This window comes from Meleagris gallopavo, chromosome 3 (assembly GCF_905368555.1).
Source record: "Meleagris gallopavo chromosome 3, MGAL_WU_HG_1.1, whole genome shotgun sequence".
Classification (NCBI taxonomy): domain Eukaryota; kingdom Metazoa; phylum Chordata; class Aves; order Galliformes; family Phasianidae; genus Meleagris; species Meleagris gallopavo.
In genome coordinates this window covers 1574257-1595823 of record NC_139406.1, presented here as the reverse complement: position 1 = coordinate 1595823, position 21567 = coordinate 1574257, and the positions used below count along the sequence as shown (strand labels likewise).

Here is a 21567-nt window from a genome sequence, read left to right as displayed (position 1 = left end):
CGCAAAACATTTGAGGTTAGAAGGAACCACTGGAGGTAATCTGATTATGCAGAGCCATTGCAATATAATTGCAGATGACCACGTACAGGTGGTGGTTTTTTTAACAAAAAATATTTCTAAAGAGATATTCTGCAGTCTCTCTGGGCAACCTGTGCTAGTGCTTGATCACTTTTGCCATGAGAGCATTTCCAGAAATATAGAGGGAACCTTCTCTGTTTTAGTTTCTGCCCATTACTTCTTGTTGTGTCACTGGGCACCACTGAGTAGAGCCTGGCTCCATCATCTTCACATTCTCCCTTCAGGTATTTGCACACACTGGTAAGGTCACTCTGAGCAGTTCCAACTCTCTCAACCTTTCCTCAGAGGAAAGGTGCTCCAATCCCTTCATCATATTTGTGGCCTTTGGTCTCTCTCATGCTGGCAGATACCAGAACTGGACACAGCTGAGTGAAGAGTAAGGATTACCTCCCTCAACTTGTTGACAATATTTTGACTAATTCATACCAGGATATAAATCCTTCATAGAGGTCGTTCCAGGCTATGTTTGGATCTGAGAGCAGCACAAAGGGTTATGGGTTTTAGTCAACACATGCACGCTCATAAACACACAGGCATCCATTTCATATAATCTCCATAAGGGAAGCAGAAACTCACTAAGCTAGTGTATTCTTACTTATTGACATTTGAGAGATTGTAAAGAACTGAGAAAGAGAGAGAAGGAACATTCTCGCAGTGGATTTGATAGGTAGTACCAGCAAGGCATCCCCTGCTTCAAGGTGCACTCTTCCTCTCTCTCCCACCACAGCTTCTCTCCTGCTTTTACTCTCCCCAGGGTCTGCGCATTTCCACCTGCATGCCAAACCTGCATGGCCAATGCATCATACAGAGCCCAAGAGGAACACCTGCTTGCAAAACAAGTCTTTCCAAAAAAAAGATAAACTACCAAGATCTTCTCTCTCTGCAAAAGAAAATATTTGAGGCTACAGCCACAAATATCAGTTTCCTTAAAACTGTCAGAATATTTTGTTCCATCCTAGGATCATTTTTCAGTCAGAGACCTTTAGGTCCCCAACACAGTGGTTAAACAGCTTCACGGTGGTTTTTGTTTTGTTCGTTATGATGTTTGATTTTGTTTTTTGGAGGGATCTTTTTGCACCTCTATATTCTGGTTCTTGCAGAGAAATCTTGTACTTCATACTTGTTTTACAGGAATTATTCTGCTCTCCAGAATTTATTTTTGAATATGTCATTAAGAAAGTATTCCTATTCCATCTCTTTCCTTAAATGAAGTGTGGTTATTATTGGATACTTCTTTTACATTTTTAAAACATATGAAAAGTACTGATAATTTTCTAATGGGTCAACAAGATGCAGTTACAGTAGACTTGAATGCAACGGTCAGCTCAACTGAAACAAATACATAACACATTGTCAGTGTTATTTATCTAAAACTTCCATGACAAATTATGAAAAGATCATGCAAGTATCATATTGTATATATTTGTTCTTGATGAAAGGATGAACTGGGTTAGCTGTAGTTAAGATAATAGTACTTATGTGTGATGTTATTTTTCTACATACTGCAAAGTAGGGTTCATTCTTACAAGGTTATATTCAAGCTTATACGTGATAACATTTGGTAAAATATCATAGATACCCGTAGATTTCTAGCTATTATGGAAAGAGAAATTTTATCACAGAATGCTTTTCCAGTAGAGTATGTACCTCTACTACATTTACTAGATTGCCCAAGTCTACCTCAAACAAAATTCTGAGACAGTCAAAGTCTCATGGAAAATCCAGTGCTTCCAGGCTCCTTGTACTTATGATTATGAACAGCACTGCAAAGTGCAAAGCCAATGATAGCCTGGTTTTTGATCTTCACATTATCACAGAGTTTGGGCAAGCAGCTGCAGTGAAATGCATGCGCACACACGCACAAGGGTGAAACATTCCTAAAACCTTGAAATTTTCACAAAGTAGAAATTAAAATTTAAGTAACTTATAACAGTTTATCTATTGCATAGTGAAGTGCAGCATTTTGAAAAATACTTGCATTTACTTCCATGAAATGTCAAAGCAGAAGGGAATTTTGCCAGAAGGAACCCCTAGATCTAATTAAATCTTCTACATAGGAATATTACCACGATTTATAGAACAGCTTAGAAGAAGACTCAAAGACTAATTATATGTTTTCTTTCCCTATCCAAAAATAGTGAAAATTTAGTTTCAGTTTAGTAGGATAATTTCATTTTCAATATTTAAAAATGCAAAGTAAAATAGCTGATTCAATCTATTGTTTGAATGCTCTACAGCACAGATTCTGCTGTTTTACATTAATGGATGGTAATGCAATTCAATGTAATCACTACTGTTTCCAGAGAAACTTCATGCCAAGTGAATTTTGAATGATATGAATAGTTCAGATTAGTGGGATATTATTTCATATGACCACAAGTCTCTCAGCTGCCCTCTCCACTGGGAGGCAACTTAAAAGAAAAAAAAAAAAAAAAAGCCAACAGAATTAGAATTGTTAAATTCTGAAGAAGAAGAGTTTGTTTTGACCAACATCTTCCATGTTTCTCATGCATACTCATATAGTTGTGTGGCCCTTTAGAAGTGATCTTTGCAGGTCCTCACTGAAGTCATAAACCTTAAGGTGCAAAATGAACTTTGAAATACTTGCAAAATGCAAATGTAAAAAGAGAGAGCTTTGGTATTAAAACTGAGGAAGAAAATTTTTAAAAATGTTGCATGGTAGAGATGGAGAGAGAGAGAAGCTCACAAACAGGAATAAAATTTGTTTATTGGAAATGAACTTTACCCTTTTTGTGAAAACCCTGAAAAGCATGTGGCTACAGGCAGAAGAAGAAAGAGTAACAAATCTATACACATTACAAATAACAAATTCTAACAAGAAATATTTCTGAATCTCCTATTAATCCATATTTCTTTGTAATGGTTTCACCTAATTTTCTCTGCAGTAAAAAAATATCCAATTAGTTAGTAAAAAATAACCCTGTATTTAGCAGATGAACTAACAGTATTAAATCTAGCAGTCCACTCTGATCTTCCTAATTAGGCATCTCTCTCTGCATGAAGTTGAAAACACAAGTGACATAACATAATATAAAGGGTAAAGGGCCTCATTTCCTTCTGGTAGACAGTGAAGAAAATAAGAGAGAAAAAAGAAAAATCTACAACACCACTTACCCTCAGCTTACCCTCAGTGATCTGTAAATGCCTCATGAAGTGTACTAAAGATTGTAATATTTATTTTTTATTACATTTGATCAGCTCTAGTGTCATCCTGTTCAGTTTTCTTGTGAAAAATATCTTGGAGCAATGAAACTTCAAGACTAGGGATAAAAAGTTAACTTTGTGTTGTCTCAATTGGGATAAGGGCTATGCAGTTACTTAATTAGGTAATTCAGCAAAATGTTTCTGCTCATTCTCTTAGCTGAGAAGGGCTAGGAAGACCATTAAGTTTCTTTTAATTTCAAAGTACAAAACAGTTTTTCTTTCAAGTTGTGTATTCTATATTGTTTTATTCTTTCTTTTTTTCTGTTTTACTGCTTGAAGTGAAATGAAAAAGGCTTGAATTCTTATCTACAATAAGGACAGACACTAGCCAAGAAATTCCTTTGAGTTCACTGATATTTTTACCATTAGTACTTCAGGCAATGCAAAATTAGTATTACAATATTAAGTAAAAAATGAGATATACTTTCACATATCCCTTGAGCAAAAGCAGACTACAAACCAGGCCTGTACATCATGCTGTAAAATGTATGGCACATCTAAAAGAAGCAAAAAAGATATCTGTTTTCCTTTGCTGAGGTTAACATGAACTTTGAAAATGCCAACTTCAATTTAAAATATAATTTATTTTACAGCTCTTACTGTATTAGTCAAACATAAATCTGATACTGAACTGGTGTATATAAAGCCTGTAAAAGAAAGAATAGAAAATTCTGGATAACACTCTCATTTGCCAATGAGGTGGTATATTTTTTGTCTTCTGGTAAGTAGTTTAAATACTGGTATTGTTAAACAGTTTATTTCATTTGTTTAGAAGAAATGCAGAAAGTTTATGGAGAAGATGTGGAGTCTCCTCTGGAGATATTCAAAACCCACCTGGACACTTTCCTGCCCAACCCACTTTAAAGAACCTGCTTTAGCAGGGTAGTTGGAAAAGATGATCTCTAAAGGTCCCTTCCAATTCTTACAAATTTATGATTATTTTGGCGGTTCCCAATGACAGAGCTGCTCCTTAAAAGATTAATTTATTAGCAAGTTTATTAGTAAGATTAGACAGAGTAAAAATTGTTTTTGTTTTTTACTAAATGGTTCTTTGTACTATAAGAACACATATACTTGAAAGTTACTGCTATTACAGAACTATTCTAAAATTCAAAATGGTACTGATGTTACTGTAGAAGTAGCAGCTTTGGTGTTGGAAGAAAGCAGTCCAAAGGACTCAGAAACTTACCAGAAGTACCTACACTGATGAAAAGAAATAAGCGGTGGTTCTTGGTTTGTTCTTTTTTTATTGTTGTTTTCTTACACTTCTTCTTTAAAAATAAAAAGTTGGAACAATAGGTTAGTAGCAATGTGAGCTTATCATATTAAATTTTGAATATTAGAAAATAATTAGAAAGTTCAGGAAGTAAAACAAAAGCAGGGTTCTTTTGAAAAAAAAAAAAGAATTGAAGACAGTAGGTACTGAGAGTGTCAGATTTCATAACATTATAATATTCAGTGTCACAAAAGATATTGTTGGTTTGTTTGTTTTTGTTTTTTTTTCGTCAAGGTTTTAGCCCATTAGTGAATGGAGAAGTACTCAGTTGTTGCAACATAAAGTTAACAGGAGAGTTCTTACAGCCCTGTGTATTTCAGTACTGCATCTTTTTCTGCTTTTTGCAGTGAATAACAATTTGCTCTATATACCTCCTTGAAGTAGGCTTACTTCTCGTCCTAAAAGTAGTTTGGTATCTCTCAAGCTTTGCTGAATTAATTTCTTGTTCAGTTCCCAACAATGTGAAATCTCAAACTGAGCAAAACTTTAGTAGCAACAGCAGTAACTTGTAATATCTTTGATTATTTAGTACTGATATAGTCCTTTCTTTAAACAACCTGTATTTTTATCTGTGCAAAATTCTGCTTTCCTCCCTGTCATAAGCATCTTCCAAATTTTTCATCATATCTTGAAAAAAGAACATCCTTTTGTTCATGTTGCATTTATTCTTTCTTGCAAATAAACATGATAGAAAACTTTCCAGTGAATCTCTATTCTGTGAGGAAATAATGGCCTTTTGGTGCAGTGTTATGTCTGATTTCTTTGGGAATTTGTAACAGTTCATCAAAAAGAAGGGACAGACAAAAGCAATCAAAAGAATAATTTAAAATATGCATATATTTATTCTTTCCTCTCTGAGATAAGAAAAAGAAAAAGAAAATCATAATTCCTTCTTAAGCAACTTTGGGAGATGTAATTTAGGTGTTCTCTTTCCTTAGGCTCTGATTTCTAGTCAGACACATCTAAGGTACTGTGGTCAATCAATCCGTTATGCAGTGGCACAGATAAGCAAAGGAGCATAACAAGAAACATGATGTAGGCAAAGAATCCCACAAGAAGAAAATACGACATATGAACTGTATCTACCTTAAGGCACAGAAATGAAAATGTTCAATCAAATTTAACAATTACAAAATAGTGATTTTTTTTTTTTTTGCTTAAAGCATCAGCCTCCTATCAGCTTGAAATTTGAGTTTTAAAATGCTTTTGTTTTGGAAAAGGAGGAGTGTCAGTGCAGAATGTAAAAATAGAAAGTCTTGCAACTATGCAAGGTAAGCTGAGCAACTGTCAAAATACTTGTTATTTATATTGTTTTAGTCACAAATCCAAAATACAAGATCAGATGAGCTGTCATGAAGAAAATAACATGTTCAGAGTAGGATTTGGGGGGCAAAGTTTCATATTTAGTGTCTTATACATTTCATTACTAAAATTTTTAATTCCATTATCTTTTTTCCATTAAATAGTGATCAAGGAAGATTTCAAGTGTAGGATTTTGTAAAAAAGCAGTAGAGATAATCAAATGTGGGGAGGAGATTCGTATTTTGAAATATATATGAGGCCTTCATTGACTCCAGCTGATGTTTTTGTTACGAACTATAATGTGTTTGTTATGAAATATCTACTTGTACAGCAGTGCTTTATTATATTGAAATCTGTCAGCAGTTTTCAACTTGATGTTGAGATATGAAGGATATGTACTTAATTATATTTTCAAATAATGACATAAAATTTGGTTTGTTTTTCACATGTTTATTTATGAAGGACATTATGCTTAATGCTTTTGAAAATCAAATATATGTTTGTATAAATATCTACACGCTGACACTCACCACTATTTCAGAATTTAGAGTGAAAAATGCCATGTTATATATATTATATGTTAATATATATGTTAATTTTAAAAATCATTATTTTTGGCCTTAAAAGAATACTAATGTGTGGAATAGGATTAATGAATTTTCCTAACTAGATATTTGGAAGCCTAATTCTTCAATAGCATATGTCATTTTTAAATGATTAGACAAGTATTTGCTAAACCCTAAGGGAAATCCTTTTCCTTTATAAGCCAAATCCATTATATGTGTTTAAGCTGTGAATGGCTGTCATATTGCATCTGATTTTATTTCAGTGTAGCAAACTAAGCAAAAAATTTTTTGTTACATGGCTTACTTATTTGGTTTATTCTAACCAAATAAGTGGTGATAGAATAAATGGAAAAAAATATTCAAGCACTATAGCCATCCTACATAATTCCCACAGAAAAATTTCTCTGACAGTACAAAGGAAGAGTAGTTTAAAGAAGGGAAGGTAGATGTTCTTTACAAGAGACACAAGATAATTTAGTTTTCTACACGCTGAAATTTTTAAAAAATCTCTTCCTCTTTTTTTTTTCCACACATAGCATGAAAACTCAAAACATTGTTTTGAGTTTGAATAGCAGCATTTTTTGAGTTATGTCTTACATACATTTCTTAGATACTTCAATCTTGAATATTATTGCCCCTTTGCTTATTAAATATAATAGTTTATAACCTATGTAGTAGTGTAGTGAAAAGTTCACCCTTGTGTCAACACAAACATCTGGTGTTGTGAAACTAGCTAACACACAGAGCTGGTTGCATTGATTTTAAGAAGGAAACATACTCTTTAGTGGGTTTTTGGAAATAACTATTGATATGTGTATTTTTTATCATCTGAAAAAAAATCTTGAGTAATTTTATGACAGAGAAAGTATTCTGTTAGAACTTTTGCTTTTTTTTTTTTTTGTCAGTGTTTAATGAGATTAATACGAGTGAAAATCTCTAATCTAAAAGTAAAGATAAACACATGCCGTTTGCAGCCTCTAAGTTTGAAAAAAATAAAATCTAATGAATCTTGGAGTCCTTTATTTTCTTGGAGATACATTCTTACTATATTATGAATCTTCTATACATTTCTAACTGATAAAACTATCATTTCCTTCTGTAGCTTAATCTGATTTGTTTATGAGCAAAAGATAATATTTCTCCAACTTCTAAGTGAGCATATTCCTGTCAGTCAAGACATTTTCTATCAGAAACTGTTGCAACTTGACTCTCTGAATCTGCAATCAACAATCTTCTTGCTTCAGTCTTCACTGGTGACTGGTCTTCACAAAGCCCTTGAGTGAATGGTTGGGAAGATGGGGACTGGTGGACCACTGTTGCTCCTGCTGTAAACCACCTGAGGATCGTGAATATCCTTAAGTCTATGAGTCCCTGTGAGATGCATCCCAGGGAACTGGCTGATGTATTTGCTAAGCCACTCTCAGTGATATTTGAAAAGTCATGGCAGTCAGCTGACGTCCCCGGGAAATGGTAAAAAAGGGCAATATCACATCCATTTTTAAGAAGGGTAGAAAGGATGATCCAGGGACCTACCAAGGAAAAGTCCTGCCAGACCAAATTAATGGCTTCCTATGATGGTATAACTGCTGCATTGGAGAGGGAAAAAGCCTATAGGATATCACCTATCTGGACTTCAGTAAGGCCTTTGACCCACAACATCCTTCTCTCCAAATTAGAAACATATGGATTTGATGGGTGGACTGTTTGATGGACAAGAAACTGGTTGTGAGATTGTACTCAGGAAGTAGTAGCCAGTGACTCAGTGTCCAGGTGGAGATCAGTGACAAATGGTGTCCCTCGGGGGTGAGTACTGGAATCTTCATCAGTGGCATCAACAGTGTGATCCAGTGCACCTTCAGCAAGTTAGAGGATGACACCAAGCTTTGTGATGCACTCAACATGCCTGAGAAATGGGATGCCATCCAGAGAGACCTGAACAGACTTGAGCAGTGGACCAGGAGAGCCTAATAAGGTTCAACAAAGTGAGGTGCAAGGTCTTACACTTGGATCATGGCAACTGAATACAAGCTGGAGGATGAAAGATAGAGCACAACCCTGCTGAAAAGGACTTGTGGATACTGGTGGATGGCCAACTGGACATGAACCAGCAATGTGCCCTCACAGCCCAGAAAACCAATCATATTTAGGGCTACATCAAAACAAACATGGCCATCATGTAAAGGGAGAAAATCCTTCCCCTTAAATCTGCACTGGTGAGACTTCACCTGAAGTACTGCAATCAGATGTGGAGTCCTCCACATAGAAGAGAGAGGGACCTCTTGGATCATGTCCAGAGGAGGGCCACAAAAACGATTCAATGGATAGAACACCTGCCCTAGGAGGGCAGGCTGAGAGAGCTGGGGCTGTTCAGCCTGGAGAAGAGAAGGCTCTGGAGAAACCTGATAGTAGTCTTTCAGTATCTAGAGAGAAGCTAAAAGAAAAAACAGTCTCTTTATCAGTATCTGTTGTGATAGGACAAGAGAAAATTGTTTCAAAGTAAAAGAGGGGAGATTTAGCCTGGATATAAGATGAATTTTTTATGATAAGGTTAGTGAAGCACAGGAACAGTCCTGCCACATGCCTTGGACAGGTCATCCAGGCCCAGCTGTTATTTCCTTTGTCGGGAGAAAAGTTGGGGGGGGATAGAGGGAGGAGGAACAGAAAGCTTCTGTCACACAATAAACCCTTCAACCTGCAACAAGCCTCAGAGGTGTTTGATATAGAAAGAGTTCTTTCTTTTAATTCCTTAAACAAGAGGCTTCTGAGAATACTTCCTAATTTAAATTTGGCTTCAAAAATTAATCTTTGTAAGTAAAGTTGTGTTCCTGGTGGGACTTCAGATGATGTAGGACTGTTTTCTGCTCTTCAGAGTCTCTTAGAAGAGCATGTAACTTTTGAGACAGTCATTTCAAAAAATTTTGAGGAAAAAAATGTGATAATTTTTTATTCTAATGTCTAATTTCGGAGCTAAAAAACTTATATGAAATTAACCGTACTAGGCTAGAAAAAGTAAAACAGTGGAAGTGGATGAAGAACTGAAATCATAAGAATAAAATATTTCAATTTCTATAAGTATTGCTATCCTCACATTTTAAGTATGTATGTAAGTATTTTAAGTATGTTATGTATGTAGGTAATACATAACTACAACAGATAGAAAGAACATGACAGCACTGTTGCATAGAGCATTTTCATAGATACAAAAAGCTCTTTTCAACATAGTCATCACAATTAGCTGTAGCATTTTCACCAGCAATGAATGAGAACCTACATGCTGCACTTGTAAACTTGTCATGGCTGTCTGGAACATGGCTTGATTTTCATGCTGCTGTTGCCACTCCTACACAACCTCCACTTTTGTGCTAACATCCACTGTTTGGTCTCCACAAACATTTAGTAAGAACTGGTGAATGTCAATGGGTGCAGTTTTTTCTACATTGAGGAAATCAATTGTACACCATATCAGATGCCGTTCTGTTGGGTTGCGCCTCTGCTGCCATCTGCTGAGTGGCAACAAAATTGAACTGAATATTGATGGTGGGAAGATTTAGCTTCTACTGTCATACCACCAGCATCTGCTTCCGATTCTGTGGGCCTACATAATAAAATAGATGGCATTTCTTTCAGAGCTTCCCTCTTATGTTAATCCTTGTTTACTGGATATGAAGGTGTTCCTCATACTCTTCCTGAAAAGAAATTATTTTTTTCTGGCTTCCTTCAGCTTTTAGAGATGAAAAGCAATTGAGAACCAAGGAGAATGGGCTGATGGTACTGAATACTCATGAAGCCTGAAACAAATGTTATAGTTCATAGGCGAGGAAAAGCTAATCAGCGCAATTGAGATACCATGTAAACAATTATACTAAAGAAAGGCTTTCCAGAACTACTCTGGAAACTACAGAATTTGAAAGTCTTAAATTCTGCAACAGCAGCAAACCTTGAATTGTTATAGCTTGCTGTATGGGGCTGCTGAATCACGGCCTGAACCTTTGATTGATCACCTGAGGCAAGCAATGAGTCAGCCATGGGAGCACAGGTAAAGACAATTCACCTGTGCTGCAGGAAGGTGTGGAGCCTGGCTCCACCTCTCCTAGACCCATTTAAGAGCTGACTGCCAGTGTTTTATGAGATGATGCAACTCCTTTCTTTGCTGTTTTTTTCATAGAAGTAAGTTCAGAAATTTAATAAGAATTGAGATCTGTTTTGTCTATTTACTGTGTGAGAGTCAGTCTTGTCCTTTTTTATTGACCTGAAGCTCTTGCAATTTACTTTTTTAATAAATAGTAAAAACAAAGACTATCTGTTTTCAAGTAAACTCAGTTCCTTATTGTACCTGGATTCAGAGCATAATTATATACTTCCCATTGAGAGGCAAAATCAGATACATTCTTCACAATGAAGAATAAATCTATACACAGTTGCAGTCTTCTGGCCACTAGATGATAGATCAGGTTGGTCAAGCATGATCTGCCTTTCGTGAACCTGTGCTGGCTGAGCCTGATCCTCTGGTTATTCCACATATGCCATGTGATTTCCCTCACAGTGGTCTGCTCCATAAACTTTCCTGGTACCAAGGTAAGAATGAGAGGCTTGAAGTTCCCCGAATGCTCTTTACGACCCTTCTTGTAGATGGGAGTCATGCTGGCTAGCCTCCAATCCTCTGGAACCTGTCCAGTTGACCAGGACCACAGATAGATGGTGGAAAGCAGCTTGGCTATCACCTACACCAGCTCCCTCAGCACCTTTGAATGGATCCTATCTGACCTCAAGGACTAGTCATTGTGGAGCAGTAGGTCTCTGTTTCCACGTAAATCGTAGGGGGTTTATTCTGCTCCATCTCTGAGACTTCCAGGTCAGGGAGGGAGTACCCTGAGGATAACTGGTCTGACTTTTAAAGACAGATGTAAAGAAGGTATTGAGAACATCAGCCTTTCCTTATCCTCAGTTGTCACCTTTCCAGCTCATCCAATAAAGCATGGAGATTCTCCTTAGTCCTCTTCTGTTAATATATTTGTAAAAAGTTTTTTGTTTCCTTTTACCCCAAAGGCCAAGTTGAGTTCAAGCTGGGCTTTTGCCTTCTAATTTTCTCCCTGCATATCCTAACAGCTTCTTTGTATTCTCCTTATGTTGCCCATGCCCTTCTCAGGAATATAATTTTCATGATAACGTAACTTCAAAAAAATGAAAACTAAGCAGTTTGAATTGCATCCTGAAGATATTTTTAGCTATCTTTGAACTAAATGTTCAGCCTCAGGATTTAACAAACCTTCAGCACCACCTTCTTTTCTTTTTCTCTAATTTAGCCATTTGAATAAACTTACTTCAAAGAGAAGAAAGCATGCACCATGTATTAGTTTCTTAGGACAAAATACTCCTGTTTTTATAAAGTATTAATACAATAAACAGATAATCTCAAAGATTTTATGATTGGGAAAAAATGAAAAATTAACTGTTCAGGAAAATAAATTACTGGATTATGAAAAAAAACCACGATGCTGTGAAATTTTTTTTTTTTTTTTGCTAACTCCCTAACAAGTAGAGTTTTTCAGACCAAGTGCATCTCACATCATTCATCTCAAATGATTTTCTGGAGCCACTTCTAGAGACAAAGTTGAACAAAAGCTAGAAAAAATAAGGATCTTAATAGTATACCAGCATTATAGTAACAACAGTGAAATAAGAATCAATAGAAAAAAAAAATAAATAAGGAAAAGCCTGTTCTTTGAAATTCATAGAAACATTGGAATGTGCCAAGTGCTGTTGGTGCACCTCCAGTGGATATTGCACTCAGAACTTGGTACAGCATTCTCACCATCTTAGGGAATATCTCCTCACAGATTTATTTTGAGGGTTTCTGGCAGGTTTCTAAAATATATGAATAAAATTTGTGCCTTTACTACTTTGATACTGTAATATTGTGTATACATTTTATCTAGTAGAAGGAAATACAAACAAATAATTTTCAAACACCATGGCAAATGTAATTTTTTTCTTTTTCAAGCATTGACATCACTTCAAGTTGAATTCATTGAGATGTACAAGAAGATTCATACTCAATACAGTGGAAATAAATCAGGCAATGGGAAATTAAATTTCATTTTTCTTCATGCTGTTCCTCTCAAATGGGAAGAAGTATTCATTATAATATATGCAAAATGCATCTGTATTTGATGTGGTGTTTTCCTGTCCCATCCACCTTATGGCCTACGTGTTGCCTTTTGAAAAAAAATAATAAAGGAAATGTCAGTCAAACTGCAGCAGATTTCAAGCCAGTAAAGTGCCCATGTCCTTATAAATGAACTATCGTGCCTAAAGGCAACATTCAAACACATTACCTTTGGCTCTCTCCCTCGTTGTGAGAAAATTTTAAAAAGGACGTTTTCTTTGGTTGATGTGCTGAGATTCCTTAGTTTTTAATGGTGGAAGGAGATGTAGTAATGTATCTCCAACATGAGATCAGCTAACCTAGTGGTACTGAGATTCAAACTGCAAAGAGTCCAGTGGCAAATTTGATGTGTTGTCATGTTCACATTACCTGGATTTCCTGGAAAAAAATAGCTTAGAACTTTTTGAAGTAATTTCTGCATAGGCAATTAGTCATTAATCATTAATAATATCAAAATACGAGATTTTCTTGCTATGATTTTGAGCAGTACCCCTTGCTTGAGGAGGGAAAAACTTCATTTTGTTTGTCAAAATATCACAGAATCACAGAATCGTAGGAGTTGGTAGGGACATCTAGAGATCATTGAGTCCACCCCCCTGCCAAAGCAAGCTCCCTACAGCAGGCTGCACAGATAGGTGTCCAGGCAGATCTTGATTATCAGCAGAAAGAGAATTCAGAGCCCCTCTGGGCAACTTGTTCCAGTGCTCTGTCACCCTGACTGTGAAGAAGTTCTTTTGCATATTGGTTCGGAACCTCTTATGCTCAACTATATGGCCATTTCTCCTTGTCCTGTCCCCACGGACTGCTGAAAAGAGGTTGGCCATGTCCCTTTGACTCCCACACTTAAGGTATTTATAGCATTAATAAGATCCCCTCTCAGTTTTCTTTTCTCAAGGCTGAACAGACCCAGATGTCTTGCTCCAATTTATAGGAAGGAGATGAGGTTCTTTTAATATCTGTATACCCGGCATGAGATTAAGAAACAACAGTTCAAATGTTGGTCTGACCAGTTTATTACAAATCTTAATTAGGAAGAAGGAGAAGGGGAGGACGGACATCATTATGAATTAGGGTAATGGGGAAGGGAAGGAGGGCGATAGAAAAGATAGAAAGGAAGATGCAAGAAGTCTTTATAGAGGGAGATAGTCACCACCATGGATCCAGTGTGGTTCGTAGTTCAGTCATTGATCTTCAGTAGTGGTGGATTGTTGGGCATTGTTGTTCTGTTGACTACGACGGTGACCATGGCGATGATGGCCCCTTTTCAATGGTTCCAAAGTTGTCGAGTCAGCTCTCCTTGGAGTGGCAGCTTCTGGCTTTGGGATCTCAGCGGAAACTCCTTTGTTCCTATCTTCCTGGCCTTGACAGCCTATAAGAGAGAGCAGGGAGGTGCCAACTTGTATCTTTTCTTCACAGGATACAATGGGATCATCCCCCAGTTTCCCATAGCAAACGGGAGTGATTTGGTCACAGGCTAGATCTTCCACCAGTAAACAGTCCTGAGAACTATCTTCCAAAGGCAAACAGCTAAAACGGCAACACCCATCATTCATCTTCTAGACAAATCAGTCTTATTACAAGAAATACCTCAGGAAGCAAGCTTTGAGCTAAAAATCAAAGAAGGATTCTCACACCAGGTCACCTAGCCATTCCTCATAGGGGAGATGCTCCAGATCCCTTGTGGCCCTCTGCTTTAGTCTCTCAGGAGATCCCTGCATTTTTTGTACTGGGGAGCCCAGAACTGGATAGAGTACTCCAGGTGAGGCCTGGAGCAGAGTAGAGGGGGAAGATCACCTCCCTGGACCTTCTGGCCGTGTTCCTTTCAATGAACTAATTGGCCTTCTTGGCCGTCAGGGCAATATGTTGATAATACATTGTCTATGTGCTCAAATTTTCATAATGATATTTTGGTACCCATGATTAATAACAACAACAAAATACTCCATGTGTGTGGAATATGGCAGCCCAGCCAGAGGTCCTTTGATGCTTTTTTTTTTTTTTTTTTTTAAAGATAGATGCTTTTAAAGGATAGATTCATGGTTAATGAATGCTTTTTAGTCATACAGAATTAGTATATATGTTAGTGCCCATACAGCAGTATGTCAGATGAAATAGAGTTAATGTAAATGAAAAAAGTGAGAAAAATTTCACCTAAGATTAGTACAGAACCTTTATATTTTTAATCCCAGTGAAATGTTTCGTATGAAGTGTGCAGAGTTGATCATTTAGAGGCCATTAGAAATTTTGAAATAGGTGTGAATGGTAAATTTCCTATGAATATTGTTGGCTTGATTTCAGATATATTCACAAGCGTTTCTCTGGAAAGTACATTGCTATTCTGTCCAATGTAAATTCACTGCCACCTGCTCTTACCAGGAATTTTTTAGTAATTCAAGGCAGTACCTTTATCAAATTAGCTAAATTAGCTGTTATGAAATCACTGTTGAGATTTTGTGAATGAGCACTTCTATATTTTCAGGCGCTAACATAGGTAATAGACTAGTGGGGCAGGGGGACCTGCAGATCCAAACCCTGGGAAAAGAAAAAGGGGAAAAGGTAGGGAGGTGGGTCTAAAAACAAAACAGTGGCAATGATCTGAGGAGAAACAAACTAATTTACTAAACAAGATATCAGAATGCAAGCTAACACACTATAATACAATATAATACAATCTAATTAGAATTGAAGCTAATAAATTAAATGAGTTTTTAAAAAATGAAAGGTCTTACTCTAATTAAGCTGAGGTGTTATGGTTGGGAGCAGAGGTGAGCCAGAGAATCAAAAAGGGGAGGTCAAGAGATCTACGAATGATTTTTATCTTTCCCTCGGAGCAGAAATGGTAACAGAACAGTGAGCAGTTTTCTTCTCTTCTGGGACAGGTACCTAGAAGTACCTACTATCCATGGAATTGGAGCATTAACACTTTAACTCCCAGTGTACTACATGATGTTATGATGTGGAATAATGAGAACAAGAATCATAAAACCATGACATATATTTACATTTCTGTCACCAGAAAAAAGAGGAAATAGGGAAGTTTTGGAGTCTGAGTCTAATTCAAAGTTGTTTATAATTAAGTAAATGAATTATTTTGAAATACAAAAAGGAATCTCTTTTACACATTCCATACATCTACACATTCCCTGACTAAATCTTACCAAATTCTTCAAGTAGACACAAGCATAGGGCAAAAAATATCTGCACAAGGCTACCGGAGTCTAATACTCCAGGTAGTAAGACTTGTGCGTGATGACTTATTTTCCTTTGAAATTTGGAATTGGGGTCACTTTTGTCACCAGATTTCCTAACACATTCTTAAAGATTTTCTGATTTATTGTTCTTCAGAGGAAAACTTCTTAATTGTGGCATCTCAGAAACGTATTGGATTAATGGCTAATACATTTTCCTCTCGTGCACCAAATAAATATATAAATATATATGTATACACTTATATACTGTCTCTTTCCTATTAATGGTAGTTTGTTTAATGACTAAGGATGAAAAATATATTTACACTTCAATTATAGGAACAATATGTTTTACTGTGTAAGTACCATTTCTCGTCATGGTTATTATCGTGATATTAAATAGATGAGGGTCATTGTAGAAGGAACATAAGTCATTACCACATTTCTACACATAATGACTCTTAAACATAATTGCTATATTATCTTTCGGTGAATCATTATATTGAATTATTATATAAGCCAATGCACATGCTGGCAGCTTAGCTAGGAATAAAAGAAAGCTACTCAATCAAAGATTAGTTCTGTTTCTTTTTTAACTGACTAATTTTCAAAACATAATATTCAGGGGCAGGTTTTAGAAATACATGATACTTTTACTCGACTCTGTTAAAGTGTGTGATATGAATTTATGTAAATTGATAATGAAAAAAACATAACTGCATGACTGAGAGACTGATCCAGGTATGAAAAGGATACTTGTATTTCATGAGCTACATGTTGAGATCCCACAAACCTAGAAAAATCTAGTCAATGTCTTGATCAGCTGTGAGTCACTTGCTCACCATGCTTGACAGCCAAGGTAACTTATGCAGATGTTACAAAGAGATACCAGCTGATCTTAGGGGAAAGGTGATACGTTCTACATAGGGGATTTTACAAACAGCAGTAAATTAAGTTGTTCCCTTTGATCTCCTTACAGGATGTGAAGTCAATGCTGTGGGAGTCATGATAAGTTGAGGTGATCCATCTGTACATGTATATAGGCAATTGGAAAGAGCCTGAACCTTTTCAGTGATGTAACGTGTCTATTTTGGTGATACTAAGCTGCTATTACATAAATTGTGTTTAAAAAAAAAAAAAACAAATATGAAATAAACATGCTCTGTAGACTCCAGTAGAATGTAGAGTAACAATGTCATAGAGAGACACGAAGAAACTTGCACTATAGAATCTATCCCTTCAGTCTTCTTAATCTCTTTTACTTCCACAGGAAGAATTTTGTGGAGCCTGTGACTGTTTCAAGCAGAGAAAGAAAGTATTTCTTTCTCTTTATTATTATTTATTATTACCTTTTTCTGATCTAACTTGCCACTCCCAGGGCAGTCCATCCCAGTGCTCGACCAATCTTTCTGAAAAGAAGCTTTTCCTAACATCCAACCTGAACTTCCTCTGTCACAGCTTGTAGCCATTCCCTCTAGTCCTATTGCTAGTTACAGAGAAGAGGAGGCTGACACCCACCTTGCCACAACTTTCTTTCAGGAAGTTGTAGAGAGCAATAAGGTCTCCCCTGAGCCTCCTCTTCTGCAGACTAAACAATCCCAGCTCCCTCAGATGCTCCTCATAAGACTTGTGCTCTAGACCCTTCACCAGTTTAATTGCCGTTCTCTCAACACACTCCAGGGTTTCAATGTCTTTCTTCTAGAAAGGGGCCCAAAACTGAACACAATATTTGTGATGCAGCCTCACCATAACAGAGGGATGATCATTTCCCTACTCCTGCTGGCAGCACTACTTCTGGTACAAGCTAGTATGCCATTGGCCATCTTGGCTACCTGGGCATGCTGCTCATTCATGTTTAGCTAAGCACTGACCAGCACCCCTATTATAGTTTGCATGTAACTAAATAGAAGGCATTACTTTCAGAGTGACCTATGAATTAGTGATTGCTGCGTGGGTTTCCAAACTTTTGGCTTGCCTGGGCTGTACTGCGTGAGGAGAAGTTGTCTTGGGCTGCATATACATAGGTTACTGCAAGTAATGCCTCCATGGAAACTACAACAGATACAAAGAGCATAACAACACTATTTGATAGAGCAAATTCTCAGCTTCATAACACTATTTTTCAACAAAATCACCACCAATAGCTGTCACAATTGCTGAAATCTACCACTCACCAACTCACGTTCACATCCGCTATTTGGTGTTGAGTAATTGCCAGTGAATATCAATGAGTGCCAATTTCCCACCTGGAGGAATTGAGTTATCCAACTTTGCTTCTTATGCACTTCCATGTCAGAGGCTATTTTGTCAGACCACTATCCTGTTTCCATCTTTCACACACAAAATGTAATGGAATATGGTCAGGAAGTTTCAGTCTCTACTAGCACACTATCAACATCTGTCTCTGTTGCCATAGGCCAACATAATAAAGCAGGAGACATTATTTTTGGAGCATCTCTTGTAAAATATATAATATAGTTTATGTATATAAGTAACAAAACTTATTTTAATTTTTAATTTTTAAAAAGGGGGAAAAAAAACATAAAACTAGTAAGATGTTTGATTTCATTTTTGTGAAAACAATGCATCAGTCTGGTTTTATAGTAATGGTTGCAATTCCTAGTGAGTTCTCAAAGTGTTAGTGAGAGACTTTTGATGAAATTTTATTCATCCTGTGTTTCATGCTTCGTAACTGCTGTTCATAAATTTATGTACTGTCAGAGAGCAATGATATGCATAAGGTGGAGTGGTGAAGCAAGGAATCTCTTAGTCTCTGCTAAGAGAGGTTTTACAAAAGTCTAATGAAGAGACAGGACCAATGTTTTGAGTTAAATGTCTGATTGTAGCTTTACACGTTACATTTAAAAATTTGAAGGTAATTTATTTATGTGAACTGAAAATAGGGTTTTAAGTACACACACACACACACAAAAAGATTCTTTTCAGCAGTCTTGAAACATATTCTCAAATTCCTTTATCAAAACAGAAAGCATGGCTTCATGTTTTTCACTGTTTGCAGTACTGTTTTATCAAAATGCATAAAATTATTTGCCATAACCTGAGTTAGCTGTACACTGAGCTCTCCCCATGTCCTGGTTTCAGTCAACACGATGTTAGTAGCAGAATCCATGTGTGGTTGCTTCTAGGTAAGCACCTAGGGCCAGACCAGGCGAGTATGTTAGGAAGACTAATCACCATAGTGGTGAGGGGCAGAGGCTAGGCCTCTTAGGCTGCGCCGGGTTGCATGTGGCCCACGGTTCATGGGTTGGACATGCCTGGTCTAGCTGGAAAAATCCTGAAGGACAGAAACATAATGTGTTGGTCTGTATATACGAAAACTCACTTTGCTTAATGGTGAAAGGATGTATGGACATAACTGCAAGCCTTGGTCTCAACCTACTGTTGTTTAGTTAATGAATAGAAGATGGGTTGTGGATTTTGTGACTGAACAATGAAATAGATATCATTTATGAAATATTGGTTTTGTTTGTACATACTTTCAGTAGAAAATAAACATCGTGAAGATCGATGCAGTGCTTTTCTCTGACACTCAGATAACTCTTTTATCACTGTAAAAGTGTTTCTGGAAATTATAGAGTGTGAAAAGAAGCCTACATTGATGCTGTACATAAGCAGTCTCTTGATAGCAATTGAGGACTCAGAACCAGTAAAAATTGACTCAGCACATTATTTTGGTATTCCCTAAATTCCCAGACATTTAGGCATGGTTGTAGGCATTTCTTTAGGCACTTCAATGAAGCTGGATGAAAAAGAATATTTCAAGAATTACTTCTAAGTAAACATTTTTTAAAATGCATGTCTGACATATGTTGCCAAAAACAAAGGCAACTTTTTTAACATAATATCGGATAATGTTGACTACCTAAATTTGAACTGAAATATATACAGTTTATTAATCATTTATACTTATATTTAATATTAATCATGTACAAAATGCTTTAATGGAATTTTTTTAAGATTCTGCTGCACTAGCTGCGCAATGGAATGTTTTTGTTTGTGTGTTTTTGAGAAGGTCTGAAAGATTTAAGTTACTATACACCATGATAACAAAAACTAGTTAGGATTTTTAGGAAGTTACAGTTGGTCACACAAGAGATGTTCATAGAAGCAGGCAAAAATAAGAAAGATGTAATTGAAGAATTTATGATAAAATTTTATTTTTTATTTAACTCAGAACATGAAATGAATTATACTAATATGTTGTGCCAATAGAAGTGAACGCTTCTGTAGAATGTTAAGTGGGGAAGACTCTTTTATTTAAAAAGCTCAACATTTTAAAGAATTATTTTTAAAGAATTTAAATTACTATTTGTGAATAGTGAGGAGGAAATACTGATAGAAAAATAGCTAGGGCACTACTGACTGGTCACATGTTAAGTGGCTTATAAAAGGGTTTTATTAAAAAAATCTCTATGAATTTTTAGAGATCTATATGTTTGCAGTCTTTTACTGAACTATTTTTAAAAGAAAAGATTCAAAACTCAGTAGAAGTATGCCTGTTCACTGAAATGAAGTTCTGTGGCTATTACTTCCGGACCTTGCATCCAAAAAAGTTGTGAAAAATTATCTCATTCTTAAAAAATGAAAATAAGAGTATGTCAAATTTTATAGTATCATTATGCAACTTCTATATGAATATTGGATTAACTTTAAAAGATAATCATTGCATCCCTCAGTTTTCCTCCCTGATTTTGTATAAAACCAAACCTAGATAAAAGCTTGGTCCAAATAATAGAATTTTTCTTCTCAGGATCAGTTGAAGCCAAATTTTATCAAATATTTCTGTATACAGCTGAACAAGGCAAGGAAAAATATTTCAAAACTCCTAAATAATTTATTTAGTTTCATGTCTTAATGTTTACAGTCTTCACAGATGCATATATCTGATTTTAAGAAATATGAGTAATTAATGACAACTCAGAAGTTATGAAAATGCGTAGGAAAGCAACTACATTTAAGACAAGCAAAAAAATTCAGTACTGTTCCCCTGATGATGCTTTTTTACATCCTATGAATTAAAATTATGCCCTTCCTGGTTCCTAGTTTTTATAGGAATAACCCTTGGTCAATAGAAAATGTATTTGCAATGCATACTGCACTTGCACAAGTTTTTATTCTGTTCAGATACAATCCACATACAGCATATCTGTTTTTCCAGTAGCTACTGTTATATATAACCACTCACAAACAATGTTATCTTTTTTTTTTTTTTTTTCATTAGGGGCTGATGTTATCAATTTTGATGGCCATGTAGTGTTACCATACAGATTCAGGAACAAGAAAATGAAAACATTGAAAGATGTCATCTCTCTGAAATTTAAGACCTCTGAAAGTGAAGGTGTAATCTTCCACGGAGAAGGACAACAAGGAGACTATATCACCTTGGAACTCAAGAAAGCCAAACTTTTTCTAAATTTAAATTTAGGTAATTTTTTTTTTTTTCTGCTTTTGTGTTCTTTTTAATACTTGTTCTGCTCTTGACTGAAATAGAGATATCTTAGCTTTTGGTTAGTGATGGGAGTACATCCACGGCCAAGCGAGGACAGACCACTTAGTGGGAAAAAGAAGTCACCACTATAAGCATGACTGCAAGGGGAGGGTGGAGCCAGGACAGGTGGCCAGAATTAGACCAAGGGGTATTCTATACAATATGACATGCAGAAGATCATGAGTACTACCCTCTGCTGATCTTCCACAGATGTGGAGGAAGCTGCATCCCATAGTCAGTGGGGAATGAAGAAAGTC

At 36.2% G+C, this 21567-nt stretch overlaps 1 protein-coding gene and 1 long non-coding RNA gene across 3 annotated transcripts in view; one reads left to right on the top strand and one right to left on the bottom strand.

Annotated features, from left to right (window-relative positions):
* The window catches only part of CNTNAP2 (contactin associated protein 2), a 791915-nt gene that overhangs the window by 404211 nt on the left and 366137 nt on the right, over positions 1 to 21567 (top strand). Inside the window, exon 5 of the mRNA XM_010708239.3 lies at positions 21044 to 21247. Coding sequence (XP_010706541.1) covers positions 21044 to 21247 — 204 coding nt within the window. The remainder of the gene's footprint in view (positions 1 to 21043; positions 21248 to 21567) is intronic.
* Positions 13619 to 21567, bottom strand: part of LOC146544564 (uncharacterized) — a 52033-nt gene continuing 44084 nt past the window's right edge. For both annotated transcript variants that reach the window (XR_014882221.1, XR_014882222.1), the window contains one exon: positions 13619 to 13982. This is a non-coding gene — a long non-coding RNA (uncharacterized LOC146544564). The remainder of the gene's footprint in view (positions 13983 to 21567) is intronic.